The 21,082-nt window shown below is 44.9% G+C and overlaps 2 protein-coding genes across 3 annotated transcripts; one reads left to right on the top strand and one right to left on the bottom strand.

Annotated features, from left to right (window-relative positions):
* Nucleotides 1–39: 39 nt before the first annotated feature.
* LOC127598297 (transmembrane protein 168-like) lies at nucleotides 40–5,203 on the top strand. Its single transcript, XM_052062061.1, has 4 exons — nucleotides 40–1,577; nucleotides 1,697–1,839; nucleotides 2,796–3,070; nucleotides 3,140–5,203. The coding sequence occupies exons 1-4, from the start codon at nucleotides 441–443 to the stop codon at nucleotides 3,667–3,669; spliced, it is 2,085 nt and encodes a 694-aa protein (XP_051918021.1). The 5' UTR covers nucleotides 40–440; the 3' UTR covers nucleotides 3,670–5,203.
* Nucleotides 5,204–7,000: 1,797 nt separating this feature from the next.
* On the bottom strand, nucleotides 7,001–20,285 carry ptdss2 (phosphatidylserine synthase 2). Of its 2 annotated transcripts, XM_052062120.1 has the most exons (14): nucleotides 20,073–20,285; nucleotides 18,199–18,523; nucleotides 15,454–15,555; nucleotides 14,765–14,847; nucleotides 13,192–13,259; nucleotides 12,545–12,679; nucleotides 11,782–11,832; nucleotides 11,561–11,674; nucleotides 11,355–11,473; nucleotides 11,166–11,280; nucleotides 10,336–10,481; nucleotides 10,042–10,227; nucleotides 9,033–9,177; nucleotides 7,001–8,923 (listed from the first exon to the last, which is right to left on the bottom strand). In XM_052062120.1, exons 2-13 carry the CDS (start codon nucleotides 18,411–18,413, stop codon nucleotides 9,033–9,035), a joined length of 1,479 nt encoding a protein of 492 aa, XP_051918080.1. In that variant the 5' UTR covers nucleotides 18,414–18,523; nucleotides 20,073–20,285; the 3' UTR covers nucleotides 7,001–8,923. The 2 variants fall into 2 exon arrangements, with proteins under 2 accessions (XP_051918080.1, XP_051918079.1); XM_052062119.1 differs by having other exon boundaries at nucleotides 7,001–9,177.
* Between the last annotated feature and the right edge of the window lie 797 nt (nucleotides 20,286–21,082).

The raw sequence follows: 21,082 nt of genomic DNA, 5'->3' as shown, positions 1-21,082 counted from the left end.
TGATTTTTGCACTGAATGAAAAGCGGCGCTTCTCTCGAGACCTTTTCGGTCCCTCGCAGCTGCCGTAGCCGACGCTCGGTCATCAATCATGGCGTTTTGAAAACTTTCGACGCTCCGAAAGTTCCTGAACTGAAATGTTCTTCACGAACTGGCAGCAGGTCCCACTCTCTTTACAAGTCTTCCAATCCAACAACTCCGCGGATATCCACATCGGGACGAAAAATGCCACTCTCGTAACTTACCGGCGATCGTTGTTATGCGCGCTAGCGTCGACCGGCTCAAGATGCTAACTTGAACTAGGCTAGCCACTTTCGCCAAGTTAGCAAACAAGCTAAGCCTTGGTTATCTCGCGACGTTAATGTCCTCAATGTAGAGCCGACGCCGTGTTGAAACATCGGCGTGTCTGTTTTCGGCGTGTCTGTAGTCCGTTGCGGCTTCGAATGGCGCGTTTCCTTCGGTACTGCGTCAGCCACTGCTTGCAAGCGGCAATGACCCGACTTGAAGGTGCACACGGGGAAGGGAGCGTGTGGTCGTCGGTCCGCTGCCTGGGCTACATGTCCGGCCTCAACCTGCTGGTGGCGCTGTGCCTGGGTCTCTTCGTCCGCTGGGAGGAGATGGCCGAGTCCACGCTACTGGTCATCATCATCTTGGCTTTGCTCGTCCTGGCGCTGGCCGGCGTGTTGTACTGCTACTTGGGCACGGAGCGGCTCAGCCTCAGCCTCCTGTATCTTTGGTTCGGCTTTCTTCTGGGCCTTCTGTGCTTCGTCAACAGCCCCGAGCTGGAGGGCAACGTCAAGGAGCAGGTTGCCAACGGTCTGCTGCTGTCGAGTGTGTCCCTGAGGACTCTGTGGGCTCTGCTCGAGAGGATGCTGGGCTACTCGAGAAGCCGGCCCGCCTTCGTCACCTCGGCCGAACGGCTTCTGCTGACGGGTTTCGCCGCCGCCAGCACGGTGCTGCTCCTCCACAAAGCACTGAGCGTCACGGTGCTGGCCGGCGCCCTCTGCGCCGTCACGGTGGCCCTCAGGATGAAAGCGGTGCTGGCGCTGACCAACCTGGCGTGCTTCATTGCCATCGGCGTGGACTTCTTCCTCAAAAGCCTTCAAGTCCGAACCAACCCGTACGCCCTGGGCTGCTTCTTCGGCCTGCTGGTTTGCGACCCGCTGCTGGACATCTACTTCAGCGGCCTCTCCGTGACCGAGCGCTGGCAGCCTTTCCTTTCCCGAAGGGGCTTGTGGCGGCGCCTCACCCTGCTCCCTCTGCTGCTTCTGGAGGTGACCTTCCTCGTTCTGTCGGCGCAGGTGCTCGGCCGCTTGGACCGCTGGTACCTGACCATCCCGGCGTTCGCAGCCTGCGCACTCTTCTGGGCCATCTGCCACTTGGTGTTCTTCATCAGCCTGTGGGGCTTTCACAGCAAGCTCAGTGACTGCCAGAGGGTTTGCCTGAGCCAGGGTTGCGGGGCCAGCCGGCTGGATAAGATCATGGCGTCCAAGGGAATGAGACACTTTTGCCTCATCTCCGAGCGCCTGCTGCGTTTCACGCTGGTGTCCACCATCGCCGTTGCCGCTTTGTCCTGGCAGGTAAGCGGCGCCGCCTCATCGCGAGACCCGCGGCGGCCTTTCCGTATCCAATCGAGTCGCACATCGGATTCCCATGTCCTGTCGGAAGTTGTCCTGAGCCGCGTCTCCGTTACATGCAGGTGTCCAGCAGCATCTTCTTGAGCACCTTCTTGCTGGTTCTCTCCCTGGAATCCGTCGTCCACGGTCTGTTCCACGAGTTGGGCAGCAGCCTGGGAGGAACGTGTGTGGGCTACGCCGTGGTCATCCCCACTAACTACTGCAGGTACATTTTGTCGTAGTGCAAGTATTGCATTGTCCAAACTTTTTCACCACCTGAAAATGACTTGGCTCATCCATCGAGTACTACCTTTTCAACATTGACCCGTAAAAGCAGGCCCAATCTGGATGTTGGCGTACTTGAACACAAATGGTAGCAATTGTACATTTAGACAGAGCACACAACAGCTCTCCTACGCATAGATTACCGAATTGGCCCGAATATAAGACGGCCCTGATTATAAGACGACCCCCTCTTTTTCCAAGACTCGAATTTGAAAAAAAACGACTTTTTGAACATCAAATGCATTTTTATACAGAAAATAATGAAAGTACATCTGTATCAAAAGATAACAATAACAATACAATACAATACAATACAATACATGCTGATTTATATAGCGCTTTCACAACGGCGGCATGTTATTTTGCCTCATTCAAATCTTAATATCTGAACGTTTAAATATGTTAACCAAAGTGCAATCGCAGTCGTGAATGAATGGCTTCTGGTTTTTTGAAATGAAAATGACATCATAACTTGTCCTCAGCGGCCGGTTAACCCACTTTTCTCCAGATTGTCGCCACGTTTCTCCATTTTCTATTATTTTCTTCTCTTTTCTTTCTTACCGCTCTTTTACCGCTCTTTTTTATTTTCCTTATTCGCGCTACCGCTATTTTTTTATTTTTAATCCTCGTGACAAAGGGGTTCACTTTGGCCTGGGGAGTAAAGTTCAGCATTCGCTTCAATGATATCTGGCGCCATCTAGCGTCGCGAATGCGTATAATGTCTCGACCCCGAATATAAGACGACCCCCACTTTTTCTTCGTCTTATTTCAATGCAAAAAAAACACCGTCTTATATTCGGGCCAATACGGTGTTAATCTCAGCGAAGGCTGACGAACACGACTGCGGCTTGACGATCTTCCGCCCGTGTTTTTTTGCGTATTTGTATCCCGTGGCAGTCCCGACGGGCAGCCCGTCCTGCTGCCCCCCGAACAGGTGCAGCAGCTCAACCTGCGCTCCACGGCCATGCTGAGCAACATCCAGCGCTTCTTGGCCCAGCACCTCATCGAGACGTTCGGCTGCGACTACTCCACCGGCGGCGTCACGCTGGAGGCGCTGCAGGCCAAGCTCAAGTCCTTCATGGAGCTGCGCACGGCCGACGGGCCGCGCCACGACACCTACGTGCTCTTCTACAGCGGCCACACGCATCGCACCGGCGAGTGGGCGCTGGCAGGTCGGTCACTGTTCTCATGACTTCTCGGGTCCGGGTGATGGAAGCTCAATCGTGCTTTGCCCTCGGAAGGAGGAGACACGCTCGGCCTGGATCAGCTGTTGGACTGGTGGCGGGAGAAGAACGGCGCCTTTCGCTCCCGCCTCATCCTGGTGCTGGACTGCGACCACTCGTTGCCCACGGTGAAAGCGGCGCGGCAGGTGGAGGGCGTCCACGTGGCGGTGCAGGCCGCCACCTCGCCGCGGCCCGCCGAGCAGCAGCGGGGCGATTTCCTTTCGCACTGGGTGGCGTACAATTGCGACGGGGACGGCGGCCTCCCGTGGTCGCGGCGGGGCGGGGCGCCGGCGGCCATCTACGGCGTGTCGCGCCGCTGGAGCGACTACACGCTGCACCTGCCCACCGGCAGCGACCTCACCGACCACTGGAGGGCCTACTTCCCGCGCGTCACCTACCCGGTGGTCCGCTTGGCACTGTGGTGCGGCGGCCTCAGCCTGCTGTGGCCCTGCGGCGCCTGCCTCAGGTGCCTCAAGAGGGTCAAACTCAACTGGTTTCCTCCCGCTGTTCTTGACACCAGACAGGGTTTCAAACTGGTCCGAGCTTAGGTGGGGAAAATTGCTCGCAGCCATTTTGTGACGCCCGGCAGCTCCTTTTTCGTCTTCCCAACCAGCAGCCATTTTGTTACTGATCCCAAAATATAACTGTGCTGCGTTGAATTTTTTTTTTCTTCCCCATGTCGCTTATCCTCATTCGCATCCCGCGTGAGTTGAAGCCTATCACAGATGAATTTGGCCGAGCGACAGGATGCACCGATACAGCGTCCAGATACTCCTCGTACTTTTGATATTCCAATTACCAATTGACACAAAAAAAAATGCATCGAGTCAGGTCTGATTTATTTATTTCGTTGCCTTAAGAATTAGTGACCCGATATCGGCAGCCGACGTGAGTACCCGATGCCTTCCAATAATAACTGATACATGTTCTCGGGACCTGCCCATCTGTAATTAAGTACAGGTGCCGCTTTCATTTAAATCCCTGAAAATGTGTATACAAAGATCTTTCTTTGACATGCAATTGATAATATGCCAAAGTTATACAGGGACAAATATTGTCTTAAATATCAGTTGCTGATATCAGAAGCCTCCAGGAGTACCCAATACCTTAAAATAAGTCCCGTCATGGTAACCCGATGTTACCTAAATGGCATGAGGTACATACGGCCATTATGTACATGTGTACATGCCATTGGCGACCAGTTGTGGGTGTCACCCGAGATAGGCTCCAACTTTGTGACCTGAATGAGGTTTAAACAAAACAACAAAAAAAGGATGATTGTGAGAGTCGGAGCGTTGATACTAGTTTGCACTTGTTTTTTCCAGTTGTGTTTGTTTTCCTTAATAGTGTTTAAGAAATGTATTTGACCAGAAGACACCTTCCAGCATCATGAAGCGCTTGAACTTTATCGTATTTCATGGAGCATTAGGCGCACCGTATTATTAGGGGAAATACCAATGAATGGGTCCATTAAAAAAAAAAAATCATACATAGATGCACTGTCGATTGTTGTGAAAACTAAAGGATGTCGTGTGCGCCTTATGGTCTAGAAAATACAGTAATTTGCCATCGTATTCAACAAATAATAATGTGCTCTTCTCTTTATTTTTCAGTGTCATGAAAATTAATCATGACAGGTGTACATTAAAAATGTCATTTCGGTCAAATGTCGAAATGCCGCTCATCAATTACAAATGCTAAGCAGTGTCAAGCAGACATTGTTTGCTGGTCTAATACATCTGTTAAGCACTGTCGTTTTGATCGCCATTGTAAATGACAAATTTCCCACGTGCCTTTTTTTGCTCACTGTGATGACACCAAAGTGCTTTTTCGACACAGCCTTTTTGACAGCCTTTTTGAAGCAACTTTTTGTTTTTTGGAAGACTTTTGATATTCGATGTTCCCCCTTGTCTATGCATAGACTCGAGCCAGTGATCATCATGTGAAGAATTTCACACTGGTGAAAGTGGAATTTCAAATTGAAACTAGACAGACCCTTCACATGGAAACGTGTTTATTATTTCTGCTATTATTCACGTTCGAATGTTTTTACAATAACTTCTTGAATAAACATTTTTAAATTGCCTGGTAATGTAGTATTGTAATTATTATTATTATTATTGTTTGAAAGCTTGAAGGCCTTCACACGGTCTGCCACTTTTTTTTCAGCCCACTTTTTAATCACGCATATACATACTTACTATACATGGTCGGGTTTTTTTTTCAGCTAAAAACGCCTTACAATAAATACATGGTCGTTTTTTCGTCGAAAATTGCCCTACTATACATGGTCGTTTTTTTCGGCTCAAACTGCCTTACTATACATGGTTATTTTTTTCAGGTTAAAACGCCTTGCTTTACATGGTCGTTTTTTTCGTTGAAAAACGCCTTACTATATATAACCTTTTTTTCGGCTAAAAACTTACTATATACATGGACGTTTTTTTTGTCGAAAATTGCCTTACTATACATGGTCTTTTTTTTCGGCAAAAAAGCCTTACAATAAATACATGGTCGTTTTTTCGTCGAAAATCGCCTTACTATACATTCTCGTTTTTTTCGGCTAAAAACGGCTTATTATACATGGTTATTTTTTTTGGGTTAAAACGCCATGCTATTCATGGTCGTTTTTTTCATTGAAAAACGCCTGACTACACATAGTTGGTTTTTTTCAGCTAAAAATGCCTTACTATACATGGTCGTTTTTTTCGGGTAAAAACGCCTTACAATAAATACATGGTTGTTTTTTTTTTCGTCGAAAATTGCCTCACTATACATGGTCGGTTTTTTTCGGCTAGAAACGCCTTATTATACATGGTTATTTTTTTCGGGTTAAAACGCCTTACGATACATAGTTGTTTTTTTAGTTGAAAAACGCCTTACTCATATATATATAAAACTTTTTTTCGGCTCAAATCGCCTTACTATACATAGTCGTTTTTTTCGGGTTTAAACGCCTTACGATACATGGTTGTTTTTTTCGGCTAAAAATGCCTTATTATACATGGTCATTTTTTCGTCTAAAAACGGCTGACTATACATGGTCGTTTTTTTCGGCTAAAAACGCCTTACAATAAATACATGGTCGTTTTTTTCGGCTAAAAACGCCTTATTATACATGGTTATTTTTTGGGGCTTAAAACACCATGCTATACATGGTCGTTTTTTTCATTGAAAAACGCCTTACAATACTTTTTCGTTGCATTCTCGTTTTTTCGTCTAAAAACGCCTGACTATATAAATGATCGTTTTTGTCGGGTTAAAATGCATGGTCGTTTTTTTTCGGCCAAAAACACCTTACTATACATGGTCCTTTTTTTCGGCCAAAAACACCTTACTATACATGGTCGTTTTTTTCGGGTAAAAACGCCGGACTACAGATAGTCGTTTTTTTCAGCTAAAAATGCCTTACTATACATAGTATACATGGTCATTTTTTTCGTCGAAAATCGCGTTACTATACATAGCCGTTTTTTCCGGCTAAAAACCCCTTAGAACATGGTCGTTTTTTTCCGTCGAAAATCGCCCATAAAAACCTAAAGTTAAAAGAGCCCCTTGAGACCCAAAAAGTGCCGGCTCTTTGCACTCAACCGATCCAAATGAACCGGATCACTGAAAAGAGCCGAAAATCCCATCACTTAATCCGGTGGTTTGACGGCTTCAAAACTGTTCTACCTGTGGCATTAATTTGACATTTCACCCGAAAAATGTTCAACTTAAATGCATTCATTTGCATTTTTCAGTTAGTGTAATCAACAATTTATTAAAATTCCAGTAAAAATGTTGAATATTTTACTATCTATCCGCAAGATGGCGCACATACTCTATCAATGAGGCGATGCTTTTCACTGACACACATTCCGTCAAGAATAGTCGAGCTACGAGGCGTTCTGTGTATTTTTATTGATAACATAACAGCAGCACGTCCCAGGTTAAGTTGCGTTCTCAGACCAAGGTACAAATGGAAATATAGCAAACCAGAAAATGGCTTCTGATATGTCAAACTATGATTCTTTTCGTTTTTCACACTTTGGTATCTCAACTTATATCCAAAATGACAAACTTACAGAAAGCATTTAGATGTTTGTTTGTTTTTTTAATAGTAAAGAGGGTATTTATTGCAAATTCTATCGTGACTGGAAAAAAAGCAGACTAAGACTCACTGATATGGAATGTAAACACAAAATTCAAAAAACTCGACTTAAATAAGGTGCAAATAGTTGGTGCTTGAAAAAGTCCAAATGTGTTTTATGGCTTCAGAAATGAAAGCTCTCCAAGCTTTTTTTTTGGTCTTTGAACTAAGCAGACATGAATAGTTGATTCAAGTAACAGGACACCTTTGTGATCAAGTTGAGCACTTGTGAAGCCTTTTACCACGTCACCGCCCAATATGCTTGCTAGCCCAACAAACCAAGAATACCTCAGCACAAAGGTTTGAAAAGCCTCCCCAAACGCAAAAGAGCATTTCCACTTCTTCAGTAGCTTCGTATGGACTTTCCAAAACAGAAACAAGCTAGAATCGGAAAAAAATTCAACAACCTCACCATTTTCCAATCCCAAAAGTGTTTCTTTTTTTTCCCAGTTGTGGTTTTATGTTGCTATGCTGTTGTTATGCTCTGCTGAGCAGAGCGCGATTGTCCTGGTGGTGTCTTCATACCTAATACTGTACAATCTAGTATTCGACATCTATATTTGACCCTAAAAGATACAATGCAAACCAGCCTTACATGTTTCAGCAGTTACTTTTTTCTCCTCCCCCTTTTCCACTATAGCTTTTTATTTTTGGAGGCCAGCCTGGCAAGAGTTTTGAATGACGACCCTGATAAGCGATTGAAGGACTTTTGAGTGTAAGCTGGAGTGATAACGTCAGACAAGAAAGTACCGTCAGCAAGCATCGGTTTTGATTCTTTTGTTCACCTATCCTTGGGACTTTTTTTTTCTTTGGTGGTGTGGCATGAGATTTTCCAAATGTAAAATGAACCACTGAGAAGAACGACGGTGGGCTGAAACATGCCCCCCCACAGTGTAAAATGAAGAACTAAGAAGCAGAGTGGGCTGCCTTCATTTTGGTCCTTTTGCTGGGACGGTGATGGTGCACCAATGGTTTCAGTCCAAACACCAAATACCGGTCAAATTTATGAATATTCAATGAAAGATGAGACAAAACTTACTCTGAACATGCAGATGTACCAGAGCAAAAACAACCCCCCCCCACCCCCCGCCCCCAACAATTCACTTCTTCACTTGTCTTTCTAAAGGAGAGAGAGAATTAGCCCACTCTCGCTCTCAGCGGCTCAATTTTACATTGGGAAAAACATGAGAGAAATGAGCCAGCTGTACTTTCAAATACACTACTCACAAATATATTTGGATTTCAGGGGAAATCTTACGCTGAACCAAACACAAAAAAACAACAACTAACCGTTGCAAGATGAACCAAATTCTGACCTTTTGAAACTGTTCAGTGGTTGACTACTCTTTGCGCAACTTACCGCATTCCCAACGAGAGGCCAAACGGCATAAGTCACAACAAGTCAGACAACAATGTGCCTTGACTCAACAAATGTTGGGAAACACTGTTTTACTTACGGACGCCGACAAGAAAATTTTTTTTTAAATGCAGCGCCGGATAGGCGACCGTTGCCCACTGTGCGGTCGGCGCCGTTTGTAGCACTGCGGTTCAGAGTGATGCATTTGTGGGAACTGCCGACACTCTACCGTTTGGTCTCCTTCCTCCTCCGTCGTCTTCGTCAACATTCCAAAATGTGGCGTATAAATAACAAAATGTTCCACGTATGACACCTGAATAGGCATGAAAAATAAACAACAACAATCAAAATGGACACCGCGCTTCTCCGCGCAAGCGGCGTCTGTCTTTGCGTCGCGCTCGTTTGCGGGCTCTCTCGCTCACTCAGGACTTCCTGTGGCGGAGGACGTCGGAGCCGCCGTTAAGTTTGCTGCGGCCCGATGGGGCGCCGTTGCCGAGGGGGCGCTCGCGGTCGCCGGAGTCCTCCTGCTTGCGCCGCCGCGTCTCCTTGTAGCGGAGGGTGATGTCACTGCACGGCAAAAAAGGACACCACGTCAACGGGCTGTCAGGAAATCGTCGTCTTTCATTCTTTATGTTTATTTTCATTTATGTCATTTTCTTTGGCACTGTCATTTTTCTTCAAACGCAATGTTGTTTGTCTTATTAAAATTGGTTTTTAAAAAAAGGTTTTTGTGGGGCCGGAAGGGATCATTTCAATTCATTTCAGTTGAAAGATGTATTTCAGGAAAGTCAAGACACCACTGGATGCATTTGAAATCATTTCCATGAAAAAAATTAATAACAAATATAATTAAAAGATGCAAATATTTCAGGGAAATGTGTTGTTGTGATTATTTTAGCCTTTTTCTTAAAACTAAAATAAATGGGCTCATTTTTTAAAATGCAGTTAAAGTCAATTGATTTTGAACAATTTGATTATATAACTGGTTCCTTACATACACACACAAACACACACACACTCACACACACACATGCACACACATGCACATGCACACGCACACGCACACACACACGTACATTAATACATTTGTGACCTGTTTTTGAAGAATTAAAACATTTTCAGTTTGGATTTTCATGAAATAACTGACAAGCATGAATTCTTAAATTAAAATGAGGCTCGAGTCAGAGCACCGTTTTCGCCATTCTTCTTGAAATGTGTTCCGAAACGTTATGCATTTATCTCATTGACATTATTTATCCAAGTTATGTACTTATTCTCAACAATTTAATGAAATATTCGCCCAGCCAGCCACTTCCCTCGTATCAATTATTCACCCGACGCATTTCCAAGGCCAACTGTTTTTCAGCGCAACGTTGACCTCATTCCTCGGCCCCGCCCCCCAGCGTTTGACACGCCGCGCCGACTCGTTACCGGATGAAGAAGCGCCACAGCGTCCAGACGAGGATGACGAGGAGGCCCAGGATCCAGCACTGCGTGATGAAGAAGGGAATGGGCAGCATGATGGTGTTGGGGTCGTACTTGAGCACGATCAGGAACTCGGTGACTGTGATGGCCGCCACCAGCCACGCCTGCTGGCCCAGCTTCTTGTGGAACTTCCTGCCGGCGAAAAAAAACAGAAGAGCTGCTCAACAAAGGGGGGGGGGGGGGGTGACGGCGGAGTTGGTGCGCAACGGTGGCCCGCGCCGATTATCGACCGGAACTCACGGGTCGTCCATGAAGTCGTAGATCTCCCTCATGGCCACGCCCCCCACGTTGACAAAAAACACCAGTCGCAGCAGGACCAGGTAATGTTCCGGTGGCATCCACAGCACGAACTTCAGGTAGAAGGTGTTCAGCTCGGCCAGCAGGAACTTCAAAAACATTACAATAGCATTTCACATATTAGGGAAAAAGTTAAACATATGTCACCTTGAAAACAATGCCAGCCCTACCGCGCACTTAATCCGACCTTGAGAAGGACTGAACAAAATAGTGCAGAACAAAATGCAGCCAGTAGTGGAAACAAGACAATTAAGAAAGAAAAAAAATTTTTTTTTTTTTGCACGTTTGCTGGCACCGATGCAACTAAAGCGAATAATGAGTTGCCATAACCCACGTGGTGATAGTAGTCAACGCTGACCGTTTATATCAGGCACAGGTGTCAGATTCATGGCCCGGGGGCCAGATCTGGCCCGCCACATCATTTGACGTGGCCCGCGAAAGCAAATCAAATATGTATGAGGCTTACTAAAAGGTTGACCAACATATTTCAAATTGTCTTATGTAATATATAAGCGAGCGATTGTACGATTTCTTCTTTTCAAAACCCTCATCACAGTCACTTAAACTATTATAAAAATGTAAACTATTCTTGACTTCCTTATATGGTTTCACAGTGGCCCGCTACAAATTCCCGAGTGCTGTTTCACAAACTGGAATAACCCTTCAAATTGCTTGCTCGGAAATACTTTTTTTTTTTTTTAAACACTCATCCTTGTCCGGCCAAAATGGCCGCTCGCAAACCAACGGGGACGGCTCACCCGAGCGTCTCTTACCATGAATATGATGCCTAACACGGCGAGCCAGCGGCGAAGGTTGGACGCGGGCTTCCACTCGAATTTCACCCAGCTGTACGGCGTGAACTGGAAGGCGATTCGCTTGATCTTGCCCCTGAGAAACAACAACGCCTTGCCGAAGTTGTCTCACCTCAAAGGAAAGAGGCAGCGGCGTGACCAAAATCTTACTTGTAAGTGGGAATGTTCCAAAGGCCCTGCCACTGATACGGCTTCATGGACAACCAGGCCAGCGTCTTCATGCCACAGTAGATGCCCAGACCATTGCACAGCAACACATCCATGATCCACTGGGACAGCAAATTCATCACACATCCTCTAACGTCAACCATTCAAATATCAAAGCTGCCAACGACGACAACGACAAATGCACGTACGTGATCCCACCAGCATTCGGAAAAGTTGGGCAGCTGGTGCTCCAGGCTGTACTCCAGGAACTCAAACATGACACTAATGATCATGCACATCCACCAGTCCCGAATCATCAGCGTCTGCGGGCAGGAAGAGTGAAAAGTCGTCAGCGGGATTTCGCCCGTGGGATGGGCCGTATCGCGGGAGGGCAACAGTGCAGTCTGAGCGTGTTGCGGGCCACGCTTACCTTGATATACCACCCCAGGAAGTGAGCCGGGACAAAGCCGTCCATCTTGTCCTGTCAGGAGGTAAGGGTGGGGGGAATTACGTCGAACAAATTAAAAAATGCATTCTACTGAGTGTTCCAAATACAGCTTATTGTGAAACTTTGTTTTCCTTTTTTCCAGGCTAAATAAATTTTTAAAAAAGGGGAAAATAGAAGAAGAAACCGTATTTCCCGCACGATAAGGCGCTTCGGAGTTTAAGGCGCATCTTCAATGAAAACAGTTTTCAGATATAAGGCGCAGCGCATTACAAAGCGCATAGAATAGAACGTTCAATAGTGGTTGCGCTACGCATCCACTAGATGGAGCTACGCTAAAGCGAATACAATACGATACATTTATTTATATCGAGCTTTCACACCCGCTGCAGCTGGAACAAAGCGCTTTGTAGAACATTTAAAAATAAGACGTCCAAGAAATCAGAATGTTGATCCATATATGAGGCGCACCATTGGCTTTTGAGAAAATGGAATGCTTTTAGGTGCACCTTATGTTGCAGAAAATACGGTAAATAAATAAATGTATATGTTTGAGGATGTTGCGGCAATTATGTCAAAATATGTTTGTTTTTTTCAAAATGAAGCCCAATTAATTATGTATACCAAAGACTTTTGTTTTGTTTGTTTTTTTTTGGGGGGGGGGACGTACACGTGTGTAATATGATCCGAGTAGACCATGGAATGAACAATTCTATAAATTACACAACAATTAGAAAAAAAGTTGTACCCAGAGGTTGTGCAAAGGGTCAGTGGTGTTGCCAGGATCGTAGATGAGACAGTTTCCTCCATAGTCTCGCTCGGGAAGAGGCACGCCCAGTTTTGGGTCAATGTATTTCATGAACTGTCGCCCGTCATGCACCGTCTGGAAAGAAACAACATTTAGAATTTGAGCTGGAATGAGAGCGACACATCGATATGAACAGTGAGCCAACCGAGCCAGTGGAGACGCGCCAAGTCGCACGATGGGAACGTTTTGGTTTTTTTTTTTGTAATGGCAAGCATTAACAGAGTGCATTCTTGGACACACGTCGTCCAAAACGACTTGCACCGAAGAAAAACAGAAATGCAAGACTTGTTTTTATGGCCATTCTTCTTGAGCTGCATTAAAAATACGGTCAGAATTTGGTGTACTTGGACAAACGTCTTTTGAGTTCAGCTCAAGAAAAATGAGTGCAAAAGTGTCGCATTTCTTTTTTGGTTCACCTGATGAAATTTCTTTTCTTTGCAAACACAAAAAAGAAGTGACTATTTCGCGACGAATGGTCGACCCTGGCGGTCATATCTCTCCACAATTACTCGACTAAGGACCAAGTAGTTGAGAGGGAGGACTTTTAAAATCATTACAGGCTCTCTTCAAACATTTTTCATGCTCACCTGAAAGAGGATGAAAATGAGGAAGAGCTCGTAGACGACAGTCACGCAGAGCCAGAAGCGCCAATAAGCTGCAGAGAGACACCCAAACAATCAGCGTTGGTCGTCTCTTGTTATTTTCTTCACCCAGTTATTGTATCAATGGCCGCAATTGCAAATAAATGTGTTCATCACACTGATCCAGCGAGAGATACAGGTTTGCTTTTTCTTGAAAAGCCCTACGGGTATTTTCCTTGGTTGTCTGTGCCAAAGAGTTTCGAGTCGGTTGCCATGAGGTGAACAACAAGTGCAAAACTGCCTCGCGGCGTTGAAGCACGTCTTTTGATCCGCATAAAAGAGGCAGACGGGAAACGGAAAGCCAGGAAGATTAACCCGACGTTTGCGGGCTGCGTTCAACACCCACTTATCTTCCTTCCTTCATTTCCCGTTGGAGCCGCAGGAGGTCACGGTGATAAGAATGCTGGCGCTTGAAAAGGAAACGCGCGTTGGGAAAGGCACATTGAGAAATCCTGTCAGTGGGTTCGACCAAAAAGAGGAACGAATGATGCTCGCGACTTTTGATGAGGTCTGGAAAAGAAACTGTACAGGTACAAGCTTTGTGGGCATCGGGCTGCCAACAAAACAACCATCGCTGCATACGAAGTGCTGTACACAAATCAATGAATCAATAAATTGGTTTATTAAGGCCCTTGGAGGACGACAGAATTTTTGATAGCAGTGTGTCGAGCCCCACTGGTTTGATTTCATGCTAGCTAACCAGCTGAACCGGCATTTAGCAACATGACAGGCTAAACGGGTCGGCGAAATTGAGCGGCCCAGATGGCGTCCTTCGAGGAAATTCAAGTCCTGAAAGCGAAACGTGACCGTAAGCTTGTATCAGGATTCCCACTCTTCCACGTGCTTTTTATTTATGGACCATTTAAGGACTTTTGAGGGCTAATTTAGCATTCTTTTTATCCATTCGGCAGGGGATTCATGATGGATTTAATGTTCGCTCAGCGATATGCGGGCTGAACAGAAAGCCACATATCACTGAACTGGTGTTCAAATCATTGCTGCCAAAGGAAGGGCAGATCGTTATTTTTAGGGGCGATCAACTAACCCTTTATTTGACATACTGTATGTCAAAAATATAATTTTCCTACCTGTATTACAGGTAGGCAAATAAAAAAAACTTGAATTCATTCTCAAATAAAGTACACTAAGAATTTTTTTTATTTAGAAAATATAAAACTTTTTTTAAGGATTTTTATTGATTTTTGAAGCTTTCCCTGAAAATTAAGGACAATTAAGAACATCATTTTACAACTTTTTTTAATGGATTTTTAGGCATATTTTTTCACAAATCTATACTCTACTGTCGGTCAGTCCCCACGTGCGCCCCCCCCTTTAAAAAAGTGATAGCTTTGGAGATGCGAGGATTCCGCTAGACACCAGCGGACACATCCCTCAAAGATATTAGCACATATTGGAAATTGTAACCTTTAGCCCCAAACATTGCACCCCTTTCTCACTTTGCCATTTCGGGTGAGAATTTTTGGAGGGTCCCAGACCATACTAGCAGTGCTCGTCTTACCTGGATGCGGTCGAGTGAAGGGTCCGTCTTTTGCTTGTGTGACCCCAAAACAAAGGAAAACCAGGATGCTGGCCACAATCCCCCTTGAGAAAACCAAAATGAGAGAACGACGTTTAAACTATGAGGCAAACGAATGATAAATTGACCGATGACGTTTTAATTACATTTTCAATGGGATATTGAGAATTTCAGTGAATGTTCTGAACTCCTGGTTCAATGCCTGTGTGAGTCACGCTGCCTGGTGGGTGTTTTTTTGCATTTTATTTCGCCCATTCACACTTGAAAAAGGCCCTGAAGACATCCGAATCTATGCAAATGTTACTCTGCAATGCGGCTTACGACACCGGACGTCGTCCATTAGATTAGCAGGCACTCGTTAAAGTGCGTGGTGACGGGATGGGAATCGACGGGCTGCCTGGGTTCAGCGGGAACAAGATTACGTAGCAAAGCTTAGTAACAGTCGGCCCCTGCGAGCGTGTGCGTGTGTGTGTGTGTGTGTGTGTGTTCGTCCACTTCCAGGAAGAAGCTGGACCATCTTTATCCGCCAGCCAATCGGCATCGACCGCGACAAATCTTTGTGAAGAGCAGTCCCCGCTAGTTGCGAGAGTACAATGAAGTGAACTTTTCGCTCGTTTCTGGCTCACAAATCAGATCGGAGAATAGGAGTCAACAAACAAGCAGACACTGACCTCTTTGTATTGAAGGCCGTGTCTTGCGGCGTCTCCTCGAGGAGCGTGATGTACACCAGCGCGCACGTCAGGATGAACAGAACGGTCACGGTGTGGGCCCGCCTGTCAAAATAGAAGCGGAGTGTTACAGCGGGGCGAAGAATCCAAAATAACACGCACGGACGGCCGTGGAAACGTTGACGCATGACATCGTTCCCCTTTCTTTTCCCGTTATAAAATGATACCGTATTTTATGCACTAAAAGCTTTCCATTTTCTTAAAAGCTCACAGCGCGCCTTAAAATCACATGCGCCTTGTGCATGGTCATTACGATAATATTTTGACCCCAAAATGGCTCCTTGCTCGAGACATGCCGACAACGCAGAGTTCAAACTGAAGACGATCGGTCACGCAGTTGAACACGGAAATAGAGCAGCGGCAAGAGAGTTCAACGTGAACGAGTCAATGCTACGACTTGCTGTTGGTTAAGTGAACTGTGTCGCTGCTTTATTAAATACGTTTTACTGACATCCGATCGTTCTGTTGGCGTTTCATTGAGCGTAGCTCCATCTAGTGGATGCATTGTTGCTTGCGTCTTATAATGCGGTGCACCCAGTGTATGAAGAAAATGACAAAATAGGCCATTCTTTGAAGGTGCGCCTAATAATCCAGTGCGCCTTTTAGCGTGGAAAAAACTATTTATAAATATAAAGGTACTATTGAGCTAAATGAGGATCTATAAAGCCACACGGACACAAATCAGACCACCGCGGCATAACCCAAACCCAGATAGCTTCACTCTCGCCGAATGCAGGAGGAGGTAGCGCCTACCCCGCAAGGGCGAACATACCAATGAGCAGTTTATAATAATAAGAATAATACATTTTATTTATAAGCGCCTTTCAAGACACCCAAGGACACTTTTCAATAACAAAAAACACAAAACAAGTTTAGACTTTTTCACATTTTTATTGGCGGAATATCTGATCGTCAATCATCCCGTTTTTGTTGTTGTTTTTATTTATTCTTCTTCAGCGGGGTGCCGTTTGCCGTGGTGCTCTTGTGGAGTTCGGAGCGACACACACTGCTGTCTGCTGAGTGATCAGCAGAAAATTCGCAGCGTTTTTATGCATTACAATTGAAAACAACGGGCTAAAAACTTAAAACTAAATATATATAGCAGACTACGACAGAAGGAGAAATCAAGGCTGCCTCGCTTGGTGTGCTCTGTGAAACTAATTTATGTTTCCACCACAGGTACTGCTATTGGCTCATATGGGAGAAGTGAAGTTTACATAAACCGGTGAGCAATAAGCCAGTTTATTTTCCCCTCCCTGAAAAAGCAATGCCAAGAAAAAAACAAAAACACGACACACTGCTCTTTGAAAATGCTAGCCAAAGAGAATGTCAGTTTTTCCGGACTGGCCACCTCTTGCGCATTCAAGTGTACGTCAGCAGGTGCAAGCTCAACCGACTTTGCCAGTTTAACAGAAAAGTCGTACCCAGTGTCTTGATGCCGAATCACAAATGTTGGCAAACATCCCGAAACCGTAAACGCACGATGATCGCACTTCCGTCAACATCTGACGTGACAAACAAACAACAGCATTTGCCCTTTTCGACAACAGGGTGGGAAATGCGAGCATCCGGTGTCATACCTCACGCGTCAGTCACGCTGTCCTTCCATGATACTCCCTACAAATGCGGGAAATTGGCAACATTCGAGATCGAGCCCGCTTCGGTTACGCTGCCGCTTGAGTGAATTGAAAATAAAAGAAAGGAGATGAAGAAGAACGGAGGGTAAATTTTGTTTACGAGCAGATAGACGGCTGTATGGCGGCAAGGTGTTTGAAGTGAATGAAAAAAAAAAAGCCAACCGGCGCGAGCATACAGTACAGTATTACTTAGCGAACTATATATCTATAAGATTGTTACAATAATAACCAATTGAGAATATTATCGTGATCATACTCGAGTTCTAAATTCTAATTCTATGGTAATTTATGTCAGTGTATATAGCAAGTCAGCTGCCGTGCACTGTTGATGTCGTCAAAGAAACAGTTCTTGAATTTATACAAAGGCACCTTTGTCTTTATTTATTTTATCGTAAATAATTTGAGAGATTTTGTTCATTCCAAAAGGAAGGCACATAATTGTAGTGTTTCAAATAATTTGATTGGTCAAATATTTTCTACATTTTTGTACCTAAAAATAAAGGAGCAACTGAATAATTGTGACGGCAATACCTAAATAATTGTGATATTTTTTTTTTTTTGCATAATCGAGAAGCCCTATGTATACAGTCCATGTAAAAAAAAAGTATAAACCATTTTCACTCCCTTTTGCCCAAAGTGAATTGTCCGTTCACAGGCGCTCGTGGGTCCATTGACCTCAAATTGACCCCTGTGCTCCATCATGTGCAAGCTGTATGAACACACGCGTTCGAGGTCAATCAAGCATGCGACAAAATGAAACGTATAAACATGATAACATTGTGTTTGTCAATTCTCCATCAACAATAGATTGTTATGTCACATTTTATACAGTATCTACGATGTACAGTATATCGTCACATTGCAAAGCTCTACGTCAAGGTGCCACTATAATAGCTTTGGTCAATATTTCACTCCAAGTAAGTACATTATTGAGCAAATTGAGATCAGTATTTTGGGGGATGTATTTGAGAAAAATAAGTACCGGGACCGTGCCTCAATCAAGGTTTGAAAACACTTCTGTAAACAGTTGACATGGGCCCGAAGCACTCACCAGAAAAACGTGTTTGTCCCGTCGTCGTACACTTCGCACTCCGTGTTTTTCCGCTGTAGGCTCTCCCTGGAGCCCTGCTTGGTGACTTTGGCTTTAAGCGTCGAGCTCGGATCGGGGCATCCGGGCTCACCCACGGCATCGTTGACCGGCTCCGGGGCGAACCTTCCGGCTGCGTTCACCGCGGCCGCGCAGCTCCTCCTCGCCTCGAGCTTCATGGCTTCCGCCGTTGCCTCTCAAAAGGATCAACCGGGCCGGCTCGACTGCTTTAAAATTCTCCAGTCAGGCGTCACTCGTGTCAGCCGCACCCAAGCGACTGTGATGCACCCTGACGGGAAAGAAAATAGTGTTATTCAGCCAAGAGACGAAGGAGAAGATCAGGAACCGCCTCCCACTACTACCCGAGACTCCGCAACAGGCCAGGCAAACCAGGCAATTGCATAGGGACACGGCGAGGACACCGTGTAGGGATTTGCCACATGGGGGCTCTTACTACCTGTTGCCGGTTGGCGACTACTGTAGTAGGGGGCCTTAGGAGACGGCTGATATTGGTCCATATCAATGACACAAACTGGAACCCCGTTGAGACACTGCAAGGACACGTCAGGAATCAGGAAACTCCCAATTGGGGCCCGTAGAAGGAGCCTTGTTTATTCTAAGCAGGCTTTGGTTGCGTCGATTATTTAATCCGGGATCTATTTGTTCATTCCTCGTCCAGGAGCCCCAGGTGGTCTGGAAACGCCCCACTTGACAAAAAACATGTTGTCGACATGTCTGTGTAGATAGTCAATCAACCAGGACATGGCACTTAGCAAAGGTTGGCTCAAGGCAACTTGGCTTTTCTTGTTTTTTTGAAAATGTTTCATCTTCAATCCAAAGTCTTCGGGTTTCAATGTTTAAATGTGTGTCTTGAAAGAGGCGAGAATGAAACCATCTTTGTGAAATTAAGTTTGCTACAACTTTTAATAACGAGTCATGAAAATGATAAACAAATGCAGGGGCAATTATGGAATATGATGGGACATTTTTTTAGGCTAGCTCTTCACGTGGAACCAAAGAAGTAACAAACGTAATTATGTGCGTTTGGATGGCAAAACAATTCAGGTTATTCACTACAGTATTTCACTTCATAACAAGACAAAACACTTGATGTTGCACTTTCATCGACGTGGTTTTATCATTACTTCACCGATGTGGGAAACCCGAAGAGAAATGTGAAGAAAACAAGTTCGAGACCCCATGACCTATTGCCCACTGATAACAACACCCTCCCGACACCTTTTCCCTTCAGACCTTGTTCCACCGGAAGACGAGCTGTTTTGCCACCAGGTTAGTTTGCAGGACGGTCGTTCACAAGCCACAACGCATTGAATGAAACTCCCAGGGGTCACACCCACCAGATGCATAAATCGAGACTCCGCACCTACAACTTGTTTTTTGGAGCAACCTTAAAGGTGAAACGTCTCCCAAGCATTGGAAAACTCAAGTTGCCTGATTCAACTTTTTTGGACGGAGCCCAGACTTGTCAAGACAATTCGAAATCTCATTTTTTACATAACAACAAGGCCGGGCTGTCGACCGTGTTAATGTCACGAGTTAATTTTCTTCTCGGTGTCTGACTAAGAGTTGAAATAAATCACGGCGACAGCATTTTTTAAAAAGAACTGTAAATCCTCGTCTCGTGCATTTGGCTAGCCACATTGGCTAATGGTAGCATGCTGTGTTTGACCTTGTCTGCCAGGATTTTAACTTATCAGTGGCCTGGAATGCCCACTAAACACTTGTCAAGGCCGCGTTGGAGCTGCTTCCCACACGACAGCATTCGCGTTATATTAGTCATGTTACCGGAATATTAAGTGAAAAAAGAAGTAACTTACCGACTAAATTTACAGTGTCGGTGGTTCTGGGCGGTTAGTGCGCCACTTGGACTCCATCGATACAAGCATTTCAAATGCAAAAGCCATCAAATGACGTCGGTTTTGCAAGAAAACGCGGAGTACGCGTTACGATGAACAAATCCAGTTTCAATAAGCCGAGTCCAGAAAACGTCACATAGGGCAGGGAGTCTTTCATTTCGATTCACAGAAAGGAAACCGCCCCGATTCCCTCATTTCAAAATAAACGCCTCGGAAACCTTAAGTCATCAATTAGATTTTATTTTGAAGTCCATATCAACAAACACCAGTACAGCACTGTAAATTTCACCAACTTGCAGCATTGTGGTGTTCATTACCGACAATTTAGGACTTTTGTTGCTAGATTTAGCAACTTTATAGACTACAACTTTTTTCCCACAAAAGCAACGAGCAACATTTTCGGTGGAATATTTAAAAAGGGACTTAAATGCTAAACACGTTTAAAAACAACAACAACAAAACGAAATGAGGGGGCCTCTTCTCTGCATGTTTTCCATCTCTCACCATAGCGGCCCTCGAGGACTGGAGTCTTGAGACCCCTGAATCCGATTTTTTTTGTACTGTGCTGGATTTAATTTTATTATCAAATGAAAAAGTTGAAGCCAGTTACATTATGCAATTTGATCATTTTCAGTCATTTTTGCCATTACAGGGAGCCCCCCCCCACCACTTGGATAATTACTGTTGTAAATAATAACGTGATGACAGACATCACATAACGGCAAAGTCATTTTGCTACTTCTTTAGTAATCCTCCTACCCCCAGTTGAATTTATATTTATTAAATGGCTAATTATCCAGAAATAAGTTGAATTCTTGTGTAGTTATGACATACTATTTTATCATCACCTTGACCAAAAAAATGCAAATAAAAATAATCAAACATTCCTTCAGGACAGGTTTGCCCACACTTGCTGTCAAAAGAATGAGACACGAGAGAGCCCTGTCGGTCGTTTAAGCTGGCTAGCCTTG

Source organism: Hippocampus zosterae, chromosome 3, assembly GCF_025434085.1.
Source record: "Hippocampus zosterae strain Florida chromosome 3, ASM2543408v3, whole genome shotgun sequence".
NCBI classification, from domain to species: domain Eukaryota; kingdom Metazoa; phylum Chordata; class Actinopteri; order Syngnathiformes; family Syngnathidae; genus Hippocampus; species Hippocampus zosterae.
Note: the sequence above shows the minus strand (reverse complement) of the source record. Positions and strands in the feature narration are given on the sequence as shown.

Excerpts from the sequence above, each read along its gene's own strand:
- LOC127598297 (XM_052062061.1), top strand. The coding sequence starts at position 441 with ATGGCGCGTTTCCTTCGGTACTGCGTCAGCCACTGCTTGCAAGCGGCA. Across the intron at positions 1,578-1,696 it reads TTGCCGCTTTGTCCTGGCAG|GTGTCCAGCAGCATCTTCTT; the intron begins GTAAGCGGCGCC and ends CGTTACATGCAG. Across the intron at positions 3,071-3,139 it reads CGGCGAGTGGGCGCTGGCAG|GAGGAGACACGCTCGGCCTG; the intron begins GTCGGTCACTGT and ends TGCCCTCGGAAG.
- ptdss2 (XM_052062119.1), bottom strand. The coding sequence starts at position 18,413 with ATGAAGCTCGAGGCGAGGAGGAGCTGCGCGGCCGCGGTGAACGCAGCC. Across the intron at positions 15,556-18,198 it reads GGGACAAACACGTTTTTCTG|GCGGGCCCACACCGTGACCG; the intron begins GTGAGTGCTTCG and ends CTATTTTGACAG. Across the intron at positions 9,178-10,041 it reads CTGTGGCGCTTCTTCATCCG|TGACATCACCCTCCGCTACA; the intron begins GTAACGAGTCGG and ends TTTGCCGTGCAG.